Source organism: Megachile rotundata, chromosome 1 (genome assembly GCF_050947335.1).
Source record: "Megachile rotundata isolate GNS110a chromosome 1, iyMegRotu1, whole genome shotgun sequence".
NCBI classification, from domain to species: domain Eukaryota; kingdom Metazoa; phylum Arthropoda; class Insecta; order Hymenoptera; family Megachilidae; genus Megachile; species Megachile rotundata.
In genome coordinates, this window is record NC_134983.1 from 1,853,309 (window position 1) to 1,867,845 (window position 14,537).

At 31.8% G+C, this 14,537-nt stretch overlaps 1 protein-coding gene across 4 annotated transcripts in view; it reads right to left on the bottom strand.

Moving 5' to 3' along the window:
• Positions 1 to 14,537, bottom strand: part of mnd (L-type amino acid transporter minidiscs) — a 109,341-nt gene that overhangs the window by 81,054 nt on the left and 13,750 nt on the right. For 3 of the 4 annotated variants that reach the window (XR_013038933.1, XM_076534173.1, XM_076534168.1), the window contains one exon: positions 10,359 to 10,577. The exons of the other annotated variant lie outside the window; for it this stretch is intronic. Coding sequence is in view for 2 of the 3 variants with exons in the window: in XM_076534173.1 (XP_076390288.1) it covers positions 10,359 to 10,577 (219 nt within the window). In the remaining variant the exon portion in view is untranslated. The remainder of the gene's footprint in view (positions 1 to 10,358; positions 10,578 to 14,537) is intronic. 4 annotated transcript variants of the gene reach the window in all.

A 14,537-nucleotide genomic window follows, 5' to 3' on the forward strand; every position in this document is an offset into this window, starting at 1 on the left:
AAAAAAAAGTGCAATTGCAGTTTTTGGGTGCATTATTATATTTATAATATCATTCAACTTTTTGTTTTCATTCTATATGTCACAAACACGAGTCATTGTAAAGCATTAAAAGATATTTGATTCATACGTGAACAACTATTACTGTAAGATACTCTATCTTACGTTTTCTACGAAAATAAACCAACTTGAAAATTATTATTATTATCGCTTAGCATCGATAATAAAGTTATCAAAATATGGATCCTTGAATATTGACATTATAAAAATTTAAACATTTTGAAAGGAAAAATAAGGTTATCATAAGTTACAATTTTATGGTTATCCAAACAAGTGAAATTGATTAACTAATAATGTAAATTTTACTGAAATTGGAAGGTTAATAAAATTTATCGTACCACAGACTCGAGCTTAGCTTATGGTAATTTCAAAAAGAAATACATAAACAAAATGTCTAAATTAAGCAATATAATAGAAAAATTGCAGGTGTGTATTTATTCTCCTCCAAGGCCGAAAGGCAACTAAAATAAACTTATTTCTTGGTTTTAACTGTTCTGTTAAGTTATTAATGTACTCTTATATATATGTACTGTAAATATAAAATATCATTTAAAAAATTAAAAGCTGTCTTATATTTATATTTTAAGCTCCTTTAAATACTATTTATGTAAATTATAAAAGATATTCATAACAAATATAATCGTGATCGAGAATGAAAATAATAATAAAAACTTAGTAAATAGCTTATCATTAATAAGAGCGCATCTCTTCTAAATAAGCTCACTATTCTCACCACAAGAGTTTCCAGACCCGTCTATACGACTGTGCTTGAAAATGATTTTCTTTTGCTATTACATACTATAAGAAATAAACTACGTTCTTTTTTTGACAAATAAGAATATTTTATCTTTATTTTACGTATGCTTACATATCTGATAAAAGTCAAAGTGTTTTCCCGCCAAGAAATTATCTTCTATACCAGCCTTACGTTATGCTAAAATTCGAAATAAATCGGAAAATAATAAACATAAACACGTTCCGACAGTTGCAAAGATTTATAAGTGATGATCGTTGTAAGTAACTGCGAAAGATTTAAAAATTCAACGTTGCGTTATAGTTAGGGGAATCGCCGTGTATACTCTACCGGTTTGTATTATACAGATCAAACAAAGACGCAAATGAGGTTAGATCGACAATAAGAATCCCCGTCGTTTTCGAAGAGAGCATTGTCCCAACATTATTGTGCCTGCAGTACTGTAGTTGGCGCACAGATCAGCAGTATGAATTTAGTTGTTCCAAAAATGTTCCTCAGAAGATTACAATATGTGAACTTCTATTACGGTGTAAAAAATGATTTCGAAATTTACCATGCAGAAATGTACTAATATATTTTTGCGACACTTTTCAATCTGTTAATTACGGAATGGATATAATAATTTTTAGGTTCCAATGGTCGATAGAACAAATTTTTCTTTGGAGGTCCAACATTTGGAAATTTGGATTTTTAGATATAATCTCTTTTAGATTTCTATGTATGTACAAGCTATATTTTACTTAGTAGAACTAGAATTTATGTATTTTAATTTTAAAGCTGTATGTATACAGGGTGTTCAGCGATTTACTAGCCAGCGTATTTCTCGTAAACGACTGGTACTAGAAAAAAATGAAAGAGGAAAAAGTGATAGTGTTTTTTATAATCAACATAATGAAGTATGTATTCTTTTGTGTTTATACTCTTTTTTAAGATATAAAGGTAACCTTCAGTTTTTTTAATGGAATGGTATATATTTTTTTATATCATATGAAAGAGCGTATCGAAACGAATTCAACGATGTATTATATCATGACCTTGAAATCCATTCTGAGTCAAAAGCAAACGAAATATTTCAAATATTTCGTATTACTATACTTACCGGTATTTCTTACTGACATGTTTACATTTCATGTTCAATGTGGTTTCCATTATCTAGAAAGCACTTTTGGTGGTTTTATGTTATGATTAGGTCATGATAATGGTGTTATGATAATGTAACCACATTGAACACGAAATGTAAACATATCAGTAAGAAATACCGGTAAGTACAGTAATACGAAATATTTGAAATATTTCGTTTGTTCTTGACTCTGAATGGGTTTCAAGGTCATGATATGATACATCGTTGAATTCGTTTCGATACGCTGTTTCATATGATATAAAAAAATATATACCATTCCATTAAAAAAACTGAAGGTTACCTTCATATCTTAAAAAATAGTATAAACACAAAAAAAATACATACTTCATTATGTTGATTATAAAAAGCACTATTACTTTTTCCTCTTTCATTTTTTTCTAGTACCAGTCGTTTACGAGAAAAACGCTGGCTAGTAAATCGCTGAACACCCTGTATATACAGGGTGTCCGCGCCAAAGTGTTACACCGTGATATCTCATGAACTATTGATGTCACGAAAAAGTGCTTATACATACAGAAACTGAAGGGTAAAAGAGATCCTATGTTTTGGCAAAAGCAAAATTTTTTTATTGTAGACTATTTCGGGTTAAAGAACGGAAAAATCAATGAAAGGCCGACAACTATTTTAAAACTGGATACGGAGGAGGTTTAATGTTTCAAATGACAATTTTCAATGCACTCTTTCGCATCCTCTCTTACATGCCATTTTATCAACTTCCCGGTACTCCGAGAAGGGAGAAAATACGGGGTGGGGAAAGTGTGACGTCCTACCAAATTGGAAAATCCCACTTTCCCCTGCAGCGGTCATCCGGCCCAAAATCGTCGTCCGGTGACCCATCCGTCCCTCGATTCACAAATTACCGTAGCAGTAATAAACCCAAGGATCGCCTCGACTTTTTCAAATTACATGTACCGAAAAAAAGAAATACAACTACGCCAACCCTGGGCTCAATGTGTCTACCAAATGTTAAAACGGACAAGTAACGATTCCTTGGCCTTTTATTACTGCTATGTCAAACCTTCAATATTATAAAAGAACCTAAAAATCTAACATTATGTCTACATTATTGTTATTAATGTAAAAGATATGATGGTGAAGTTTCGTTTTTTAAATGGAACTATATATTTTTTTTCCGATCAGGCGATAGTGCTTTTCAAGACGAATTCATCAAGGCTTTATGTACTTACCCGATTTTCAGTAGTTTTCGAGATATAACGGTTACAAATTTAGTGATTTTCAGCAGTGACGTCTCGGTTTGACGAGTAAGTCATAAAAACGGTCTTATTGTTACAGTAAGTGCCGCAGGTTTGACTCTGCCTGCCGAAACAGATAGGCGGGGTCTATGGTCAAAATGGCAGGTCCGAAAAGTGAGAAATGTGAAAAATATTGTTCATTACGCTCTATGTTTTCCGTATCGAAGATGATATTAATAATTGTCGTTGAATACTTTACGCAGCCACTCCCTGGTTTCTTTCGCGTAATGTGGAGGAGCTCCGTCCTGCTGATACCACATGTTCTTCCTATCCTGGAGACTCATTTCCTCCAAAATAGGAAATAATTTTTCTGTTGAAAATTCCACACCACACCATGACGCTTGTTTTAAATTGGTTGTTTACTTCTCTTTTCCAATGTGGATTTTCAGACGACCACATTCTTACATTTTGGTGGCATATTTGTCAGTTTATAGAAAATATGCATACATCGGTGAAAAATACATTTCGGACAAAAGTTGGATCATCTACCTACCTTCTACTGAAACATTTAAATAAATGTCCCAACCTTCCAAATTACAATTAATATCATCTTCGATACGGAAAACTTAGACCGTAATGGACAATACTTTTCACATTTCTTACTCTTCGGATCTGCCATTTCGACCATAGACCCCGCCTATCTGTTTGGGCAGAGTCAAACTTGCGGCACTTACCGTAACAATAAGACCGTTTTTATGACTTACTCGTCAAACCGAGACGTCACTGCTGAAAATCACTAAACTTGTAACCGTTATATCTCGAAAACTACTGAAAATCGGGTAAGTACATAAAGCCTTGATGAATTCGTCTTGAAAAGCACTATCGCCTGATCGGAAAAAAATATATAGTTCCACTTAAAAAACGAAACTTCACCATCATATCTTTTATATTAATAACAATAAAAAAATTTTGCTTCTGCCAAACATAGGGCCTCTTTTACCCTTCAGTTTCCTTATAAGCACTTTTTCGTGACATCAATAGTTCATGAGATATCACGGTGTAACACTTTGGCGCGGACATCCTGTATAAGTAAGTGTCCCGAACGTGCGACGGAACACAATACGCGAGGATTTCGTAGGTAGTTTATGATGGGTCCGTGTCTAACAATTATTTTTGAAAGACAGATTTTTAGCCATCGACGGCAATTTAGTTTTACATTTTTTCGAACAATGCCTTTAGAATTTTTAAGTTTCATTTAGTCTTCAATAACTACTCCGTCATAAACGGGGTTTCTCCCGAAGGGTTACCGAGGATGGGCCTCGGTTCCGTCCTAGCGGTAATTTTTAGGACAACGTGTATGTCACCTGGAGGGAAAAACCCCGGCGTTGCCGACCTTCCCACCCTCTTCCAAAAAAGGCGCGCTCAGGGCGCAAGAGAGGGTGGGCCCAAGTCAAGGGGCATGTTGATTGGAAAATCAACGTTTCTAATGAGAACCAATCAGCATGCCTCCTTGCACTTCCGACGTTTCAAGGAAGCGAAGACGAAACGCATCGTCAGAATTCAGAAAACAGTCGTTCGATTCGAACTAACAATTCTCACTAACAAGGGACATCACCAAGGTGTCACACGCGGATTTTAATGAAATTGACATATGTTGTAGCTTTTTAAAAATCATTTGACACGTATTTTTTTATATCTGCGGACATCCATGTTGAGGGGGTGAAAATAGCTCTCAAAATTGGGGGTTGAAAACACATTTTCTTTAATATCTCGGAAACTAGAGGGTGTAGGAAGGTGAATTTTTTTTAAATTGTGTAGTTTTTAGTCAGGAACTTAGTTAGTGACAAATATTTCGGGAGAAATTATTTATTTAAACAATATATTAAAAAATTGGACTTTTTTTTCAGTTTTTCACCCTAAATGCAGTTCGACATTTTTGTAGATTTATATTCGAAAAATATGCATCAAAATAGGGGATACGTGTTTTTGAAATTTTTTGTTTATTTTGTTTAGCAATAATTATTATATATACAATTTTCTCCTACTTTTTACGGAGAAATGATTTGAGATTTGTTTTCGAAGAAGGTGAGCCCTTTTTATACGATAATTTGTCACGTTTTTAACAATTAGACAATATCAAATGTTTATTGTTCCATCGGTAGCCACGAAAGGTCCAGCGGGCAGGTATAAATCCATCGCGGTACCAATCGTCGCTATACAGAACATAGATTTCTATCGGCAATGAAACTTTTAGCCGAACGTACAAGTTTATTTATTTGACTTTTAATAATTTGGACGGAAATGTTCCTCGTTTAGATGATTCGGTATCTCTGAAAAGAGCTGGAGATTTGAGCAGTGCGTTGCTGTTCTTTCTTGGTTTTTTATACGTTGCTAAAGTGGAAGTGGGAAATTTCAGAAATTTGTATTGGTCGTCGTAATCCGAACAAGGGTAAGTAAATTATTTCAAAATATACTGTTGCAGGAAAGTGTGTATAAATGAGTATATGGCAATTGCATTATTGTTTTCCTTTTTGAACATTTGTAAAATTTATTTTTTATAAGTGTGAATGTTAATCCCATTAATGTTATTAACATTTTAATGAAAATATTTAACTCTAATAAGCAGGAAGCATACATAAATCGAAACAAAGTTGAACTGGATCAAAACATAATAGATGCAATTCATATGTATAAAGAATGGGCATATACAGATATATAAATGCAGTAAGAGATTATATTTAATGACTGGACGTATGTCTAAATCTTGCCAATTTTTGCGAATTAAGAGGAAATAGAACAAGCTTTTCCTTAAGAACCTGCCAATATATTTTTGTTCCGTGTGAACCAGAAAATACTGTTTTGCTTCTTGATTCATGGAAAAGATATACCGAGAACAAGTTATGTCGATCCTAGGTCAAAAACAGTGTAAGAAACAGGAAATGTTAAAAATACCAAAAAATACCCTACCGTTTGTTCAACTATTTGACGTTGATAGGTTTCGAAGTTAAAAAAATTTTGTTCGAAAAGTTTCTAATCCTTTAGTTTTATTGAATTTAGATACAAGTTTACTCACAAAAGACAATGTAATACAAATTGATAAAGCTAAAGTTGAATGCTTGCTTCTGGAGATTATGCTATATAGTGTGCACAATAATCAAATTCAATGAAGAAATTCATTATTAAAAGTCAAATAAATAAACGTATACCTCCGGCTAAAAGTTTCATTGGCCATAGAAACCTATGTTCCGTATTACGACGACTGGTACCGCGGCGGACTTATACCTGCCCGCTGGACCTTCCCTGGCTACCGATGGAACAATAAACATCTGATATTATCCAATTGTTAAAGACGTAACAAATTATCGTATAAAAAGGGCTCACCCTCTTCGAAAACAAATCTCAATTCATTTCTTCGTAAAAGGTAAGTGTTCGCAATCGAATTATTCATTTAAAGATATTAGAATAACCGTTAGACGAAAAACAGTGGCCGTTTTGTCAGAGAGTCCGACAGCTACCGAGAGCAAAAACGAGCTAGTTTTTGCGGGGTCTGACTCACTCTCACGGTTCGGGGTCTCGGTACAAGAGACAGACCGTGGGAGTGAGAGAGAGACCCCAAATAAACAGCTGATCGGCCGTTAGCTTCGAAGACAGCAAACGACAATTTCTAAAAATTCGGAATCCGTGGAGGCGAGCGCTGATTGGCTCCGCCGGCCTGCGACATAGTCCGTGGAGGTCTAGAACCTTCCGCGGACGACGATATAAAATAACCACGGACGCCCGAACGCGGTTTAGTTCCAAAATTCCGATATAGCGTTAAGAAGCGAATTGCGAAGTGATAATTTACGCGGCTTGCGTTGTTCTTGAATAACTACTTTGTCCGTGGCTAGCGGCGAGTACTCAATAAATAGTACTATTAGAAACAACTAGATTAATTTCTTTCGCGTGGCAATATTTATTCGTAGACAGTAAGAGAAAATTGTATATGTAGTAATTATTGCTAAATTACAATAAACAAAAAATTCCAAAAACACGTATCCCCTATTTTGATCCATATCTTTAGTATACAAAGCTGCAAAAAAATCGAACTGCATTTAGGGTGAAAAACTGAAAAAAAAGTCCAATTTTTTAATATATTGTTTAAATAAATAATTTCTCCCGAAATATTTGTCACTAACTAAGTTCCTGACTAAAATCTACACAATTTAAAAAAAATTCACCTTCCTACACCCTCTAGTTTCCGAGATATTAAAGAAAATGTGTTTTCAACCCCGAACTTTGAGGGCTATTTTCACCCCCTCAACATAGATGTCCGCAGATATAAAAAAATACGTGTCAAATGATTTTTAAAAAGCTACAACATATGTCAATTTCATTAAAATCCGCGTGTGACACCTTGGTGATGTCCCTTGTAAGTCAATCGTGTCGGACATAAAAAGAATCGATAATAAAGTCATCCAAACATTATTCCTAAGGTTAATTCCTTTCGAATAAACGTGCGCGAGTCAGCACAGTAAGGTTGAGAGTCACTGAGCCGAAGTTTTAGAATGAGTTATATTTCCATCTTCTTTTAGAAATGTTGTCGTGCTTGAAATTACATAGGCGTGAATTTCTGCACAATAAGTATCCATGCTGTATACTTATAAACCCAATATAAAAGGCAAATTTTATTGACAAGGATGTTTTACTCCCTTCATCTTTTTCATGTGTTCCTATTTCCTCTTCCACCGTTAAAAAGTGTTTTAAGTTTGCAAATTACTGCGATATATCTACTTTACTATAATTAAGTATCTTGTCTCTATAGATTAGAATACTATCATAGTAGCTTTATCTATTAATGAATCCGTTGACTTTTTATATCACCTGCCTGATTACATATATCGTTCATCACTTTGTTCCCACCAGTTAACATCGTACTTACCCTTCTGCATTGTTCAGCAAATTTATTTTCTTAGTGAAACTTAAAAAGTTCTTAGATATTATAAAGTTACTAATTCCTATGAATTATACTTATACATACTTTTCTAATATTAAATCGAAATGTTTTATGGAATATTACTAATTTATTAAATGAATCTAAATCGCTTTCCCTCAGCATCAAGCAGAATGATAATATATTAAAAGATAACTTATCTATTACTAACGCATTCACCGAAGCCTTTGAGTCTGTTTATACAGTCTCCGATAATAATACTTATATTCATGATTCCACTCCCAATATAAATATTACCACGCTATTCACTAATAACGGTGATATTTTCTGAAGCATAAATTATCTAAAACATAACTATAATCGGAGTGCTATGATATTCTACCAATTTTCTTAAAATCATGTAATTTTGGCAAATTTAGAATCTTACAGTTGATATAATTTAGTAAGTCTTTATCCATGGTTGTTTTTAGAAACTCTGTCTAATTAAAATAAACCTTAAATGTGTTGACTGTACATCAATTTTGAATTATAGATCAATTTGTATGTATACAAAGTAATACGCTGAAGATTCTAGAGGAACTGACAGCCTAACAATTATTTGCTTTTCAAAATGTTAACATTGACGAATGGCACGGTTTTGTTCAGTCACTCGACTATTGCTAATCTCATGGATAAATATATCAATATTTATTCTACTATATCGAAAAAGATCTTCAAATCGATATATATTTGTGTAAAGCATTTGTCACTGTAAATCATTCAAAAATAGTTTTTTATGTAACAGAATAAAAATTATTAATTTTAAAGATTCGTAGTCGAAAGAAATTAATCAACGTTCCTAAAGTACTGACCTACAACTTGTACTTTTCATTTTATTTATTCATGATTTACCACGGATTTTTCTTTTTTCCACGTTCTTAATATTTGTTGATGATCTCAAAATGTAATATAGCATTAAAAATATTAGTAGTCCGCAATGTGATCATCAAATTGGATATGACTTTAACAGACTTCATGATTGGCGTAAATCTAATAAATTATCTAAATTTAAATATATAGCTCTCAATTTAGCCAAGCATCGTATCGTTAAGATTTAGTTAGACGAGTAATAGTATTATTTATGTTATACAGTTCATGGTCTATCGCTATTCAATGAGATTGAACGCGTACAGTATACATTTTGAAGGTTTGCTGCCATGCGCAGGGACTATCCCATATCATTTCATTCAATATCTTGTCCGATATTAATTCAGCTTTTCTCTTTAAATACACTCTCAATTTGCGTAGAAATTCAGTTGCATAAATCGTATCGGAAATTATAATGACTCAGTTCATAATAAGATTGACTTATTTAAAAATTCCATAACATCCTTAAAACATTCGTTTCCTGATCTTTTTTAATTCTTAATTATGTTATATTTTCGTGTTGATATGCGACATGTAAGTTTTATATATTAATCATCATTTTCTATTTTTTTAATTAAACTTTAATTTATGTTTTATTTACTCTAAATGACTGTGGAACTGTTGTAGCGTCGCAGTATTGTATAGGTATAACCTAAACCGTTTATGGTATAAAAAAAACAAACTGTTTTAGGGCACCATATTTTTCAAATCGTATTAACGGTAATTAATTGCCATGCTGTAAACTTGTCCTTAAAAATTATAATTTTTTTTCAAACTACCTGAACATCCAAACCATTAGTCCAGTCTTCCTCCCTCTATCGTCTATTTCCTCCCTCTACAACTTTCATTGCCATTGGTACAACCACCAATCCATCACCGAAAAATTGTTTACTTCACATATACCAAAATGCAAAAATATCAAAACGATTCAACATTCAACCAAATTATTTTAAAACCTATCAACAACCTATTGCTGAATAAATTCAGTCAGCATTTCAAGAATAATCGCGAAGAGCACGGTACAACAACTGAAAAACACGTTAAATCTTCTCCCCTACATAAAATTTCCTTTTGTATAAAAAAACTTACCCCGTAAATAAATAAATATATAAAAGTGCTAACAATATTTTACGCGAAGCTACACCAATTTCTGCAATTATTTCTTTAAAAAGAAATATGAGACTAAAACAAGACTTTATAGATGTGGGAACATCTTCGACTCAACATAGTCGGTAAATTGAGTGATTGATTTCAGTCAATCGATTTACTATGATGCTAAGTTGCATTCCATGAAATTTCTTGCTCAACATAAAACGAAGTTTTCTTGAAAACTCATTATCAGAAAATAACTTGAAAATTAGTCAATATTCTTCTTACATGTGATAACAGCTGCAAGTAGCCTAACTGCTGCATAGGGCGGTACGCAGCCTGGCCAAACTGGTTGAAGAATGTATTGGGCGAATGTTAGAGCTGTGATTGCATTTCCTGTTGGAACAAGGATGAACAATGCGACCCACAGGTACAAAAACGCTGGTAGGGGTCCAAAAGCGTCGCTAATGTATGCGTAGTCGCCCCCAGACTTGGGGATCATGGTACCTGGAAACACATATCATTCTTAAAGACAAGTAAAATTAGGTTATACCGAAATTGAAAGCATTAGTTTTGGAATATAATTTTGCAAGAATTTTCATACTAAAATTCAAATATATTTATTTAACAATATGATAATAATAACATATTAGCTTTGTAATAAGTATAATCAGAATTAAGGAGCTCAAAGATAAAAAGAATATACATATAGAACATATAAATTTATTATTGTAATAGTTTTCATGAAAATTTATATTTATAATATACCCTTTCCAATAAGCCCCACAATGTTACACCCGTTCCATATTCGAAGATAATTGTCACACTGAATGAAGTAATTGTCTATTAATGCAAGGAATAGAACATTTGCTTCGCTCATAAACAAAAACAAAAAATATTGAAAGTCAAAAGATATAAAAGTTTTGTTTTTATTCATGTGAATAAAATTATTTCCTATAGGTTTGTATATACACTTTATTATTATCCAGCGAAATAAATAAAATGAACAATTCACGAATTCTCAAAATGTTTGAATTTATAAATTTCTCAATTTTCAAGCATTCAAATTTAAAAATTTCCAAATTCCTTAGTTTTGAACCTCTAAACTTATAAATTTTCAAATTTACAAATTCTCAACTTCTCAAATGACCGTATTTCTAAATTTCACAAAATCCGAATTTCTATATTTCTACATTTTCAAGTTCACAAATTATTTCATTTTCAAATCCTCCATTCCCAAATTTTTTAATTTTCAGAGTGTCAAATCTATAGACATTGATATTTCTAATAGTTCAAATTTCAACCTGTTTAATCGCAAATATTGAATCCGCGGAAATAGAAATCTCACTGTACACAACATATTTTACATTTGTTTTTAACGTCTAAGTATTATTGTTCTTTGTCTATCATAAATGGTCTCTGGAATAACATGTACCATTATCTAATTAAAAAATATCTGTTTTACAAGATCTAATTTCATGGTACTTAAAGGTTAATTTATGCTTCCTATAGATGGCGAAATTATGTATCATACATTTCATTTCTTTTTCGAACTTTCATGCACGTTAAACGACAAATATTCTTGTGCGATGAATAGCCATCATACAGAAGACGTTGAACGAAATCAGCTGAATTACATTACAATTAGCTTGACATACACTACATAATTGAATGAAGTATCGTTGACCTTCTTTTCTGAGTTCAGGGATCAGGTCAGATTGGACGAGTACTATGACTCACTTCAATTACGTTCAATTGTTGCCACACTTGTGCAATTGGTCCACTGTTATTTTATAAGTAACCCTTTAGTCTAATGTAGTTAATGCATTCCATACTGAGCATAAAAATAGGAAGACAGAATAGGAACACAGACATCAAGGATATACATATTGTATGCCTATGAATATGAATATGCAAAGTTTATTAACACTTAGTGTACAGAAGGTAGAAGCGTGAGGTAGGATAGAAATATGAGGACACTAAGATACCGATCTGAACAATCTACTCACAAAGTGTATAAAATGTTAAAATGTGTCCTTGAGCCAAATAAAGCTTACGATATATCAATAGCATATCCAAAAATATATCTCACATCAAATTTCAACTTCGTATTTCAATTGCGGAGATAGATAGGAAATTCAAAATACCAATTTTTGCCTTATTTTTCCTATTTAATCATGTACAAATATTCTAAAACATTAGGATTCAGTAACGCATACTACAATTTTCTAGATTTTTATATTACAGACTGTACTTGTGAAACATGCAAAACCGAAAAACAAAATAATTTTTTATTGAAGATGGGATATTACTTTCAAATTACATCTTAGCACAATTATTATTCTCAAATTTTGTTCAGATTTTTCTGTAAAGTGCGTCATAGACAAAAAAAATCAAAAACCGATTATTTTGTGTGAAAAAGTAACTTTTATTTTAAATTTCAATATCTTCTTCATTCAGTATATTTATTTTTCGATATTCTCAAATTATCTAACTACGAAATATTCCTATTTCAAACCCTCTAAATTTTCGAATTTCCAAACGCCACTCTTGACGAATATATCTCGAAAACTTCAAGGTTATTTCTAGTTTTTTTTAAACAAACCAATATATTTTTTAATTCTCTACAAAATAACTTACAGGTACTTGGGTTAAAAATCTATTAATTCAAAAGATATTTTAACATTCGATTTCTGCGGTTTAAGTATATACATATGTAAACGTCACACGATGCTGAGAAACTAAAGTTACTACATTTTATAAATTAATCAATTTTTTAATTCTAGTATTTTAATACTTCTTCGTAAAAAAATAAAAAATGCATCGAAGGACGAATAAAAAGATATATACTTCTATTTGAAATAATAAATATGAAATCTTTGGAAAAAAAAAACTATTACGATAGATTTTCTTCACACACGTTGATCATTCTTTTTCGGAATCTGAGAGTTCAAAAAACTTAAATCAAAATTTACCGGTAAATCAGCATGCAACATGTCACAAGGTTATTTGAAATAAATTTATTTAAAGAAGTAGGTATACAAATATAGTATACGCATTCAAAAATAATTTGGCATCTGTTCTTTATACGTGGGCAAATTCAGTGAACTTGCAAGCTGTCATGACAAAGCAAATGCACTGATTTCTGTAAATATCCAGCCACAGTTTTGACTCATTGAAAGTTGAATCTGGCATTCAAACTTGACTTTCTCAGACTTTCAACGATTTTCATGTTTTCGTTATACATCTTCTTTTCTATTCTTGTCCGTTATTATTGTTTGAAATAGTAAAAAATTAAAAGTAACATTTAACTTATTTTTTACTATGAACTAAATTTGGTGATTTAATGAATAATTTTTCGATTGATGAGGATTTATTTTTGTCATATAAATAGTGTTGTGGAATGTGTGAGACTTCTCTAAAAAAGTTCAAAAGTAAGCATTTATAATTCTTAAATATCCAGATTCTTAAATTCCTAAAAAGTCTAACTGAATAAGGTAGTCAAATGTGCCCTTGAGACAAATAAAGCACCCAATACGTCAGTCGGTAGCATATCCAAAAAAACATCTCATACCAAGTTTCAACCCCCTATCTTATCCGTGGGGGTAGTAAAAGGGAAAAACGAAATTCCTGTTTTTGATCTACTTTGCCTATTTAATTTCGTAAAAAAATTCTGAAACATTCAGAAACTGAAGTTCAATGTTATGAAGAAAATAGTGTGAGATAATGTAAAAATTTATTATCAGTAACTATAGAAATTCTAAGAATTTTCGTAATAGTAAAGCGTTAAAAAATACATGCGTAAGGTCAAGGTATATTAAAATATTATATTCGTCGTTTGTATTTACTTCAGTACAAACTGCAAATGCAATAAGCACGTATATGCAAACATTTGATCATTAATGCATATTGAAACAATATTACTCGATACATATGCAAATTCATTGACTATAAGTAGTTTTTTTTTGTAGAGTCCTTTAACGACAATCAAGCAGCAATTTACCTGGCAAGTTTTTCAGTGATTAATTTTATAAATAGACCGCAAATTGAAGAAGCGCAGTGATAAAATACATTGATAAGGTCAGTTGTACTACTACAGCTGTCCACACTTCAAGTTTTTTATAACTTTCTATCAGAAAGTAGATGAATTATGCTACTGCCTGAATTACTTGATATTTATTGATAAATAAGTACATTATTTTTATCTTTCTGATTACAAAATTTTGAATTTTAACTTGTTATAACTATTTTTCTTAAACTTCTGCACACTGATTCACACACTCACACTTTCTCTTGGTTACTCTTGTAACAGATCCTCTTGTTGAAACGAATCCGGATAATTAATAACTGAGTGGGAATTTTTTTAATAATAACATTTCTACACATTTAGAATGCTTCAGATAGTCAAAATATAATAGATTTACATATACTTATTAGTTGTAAAATAATAGACTTGTTTTAGAGTTA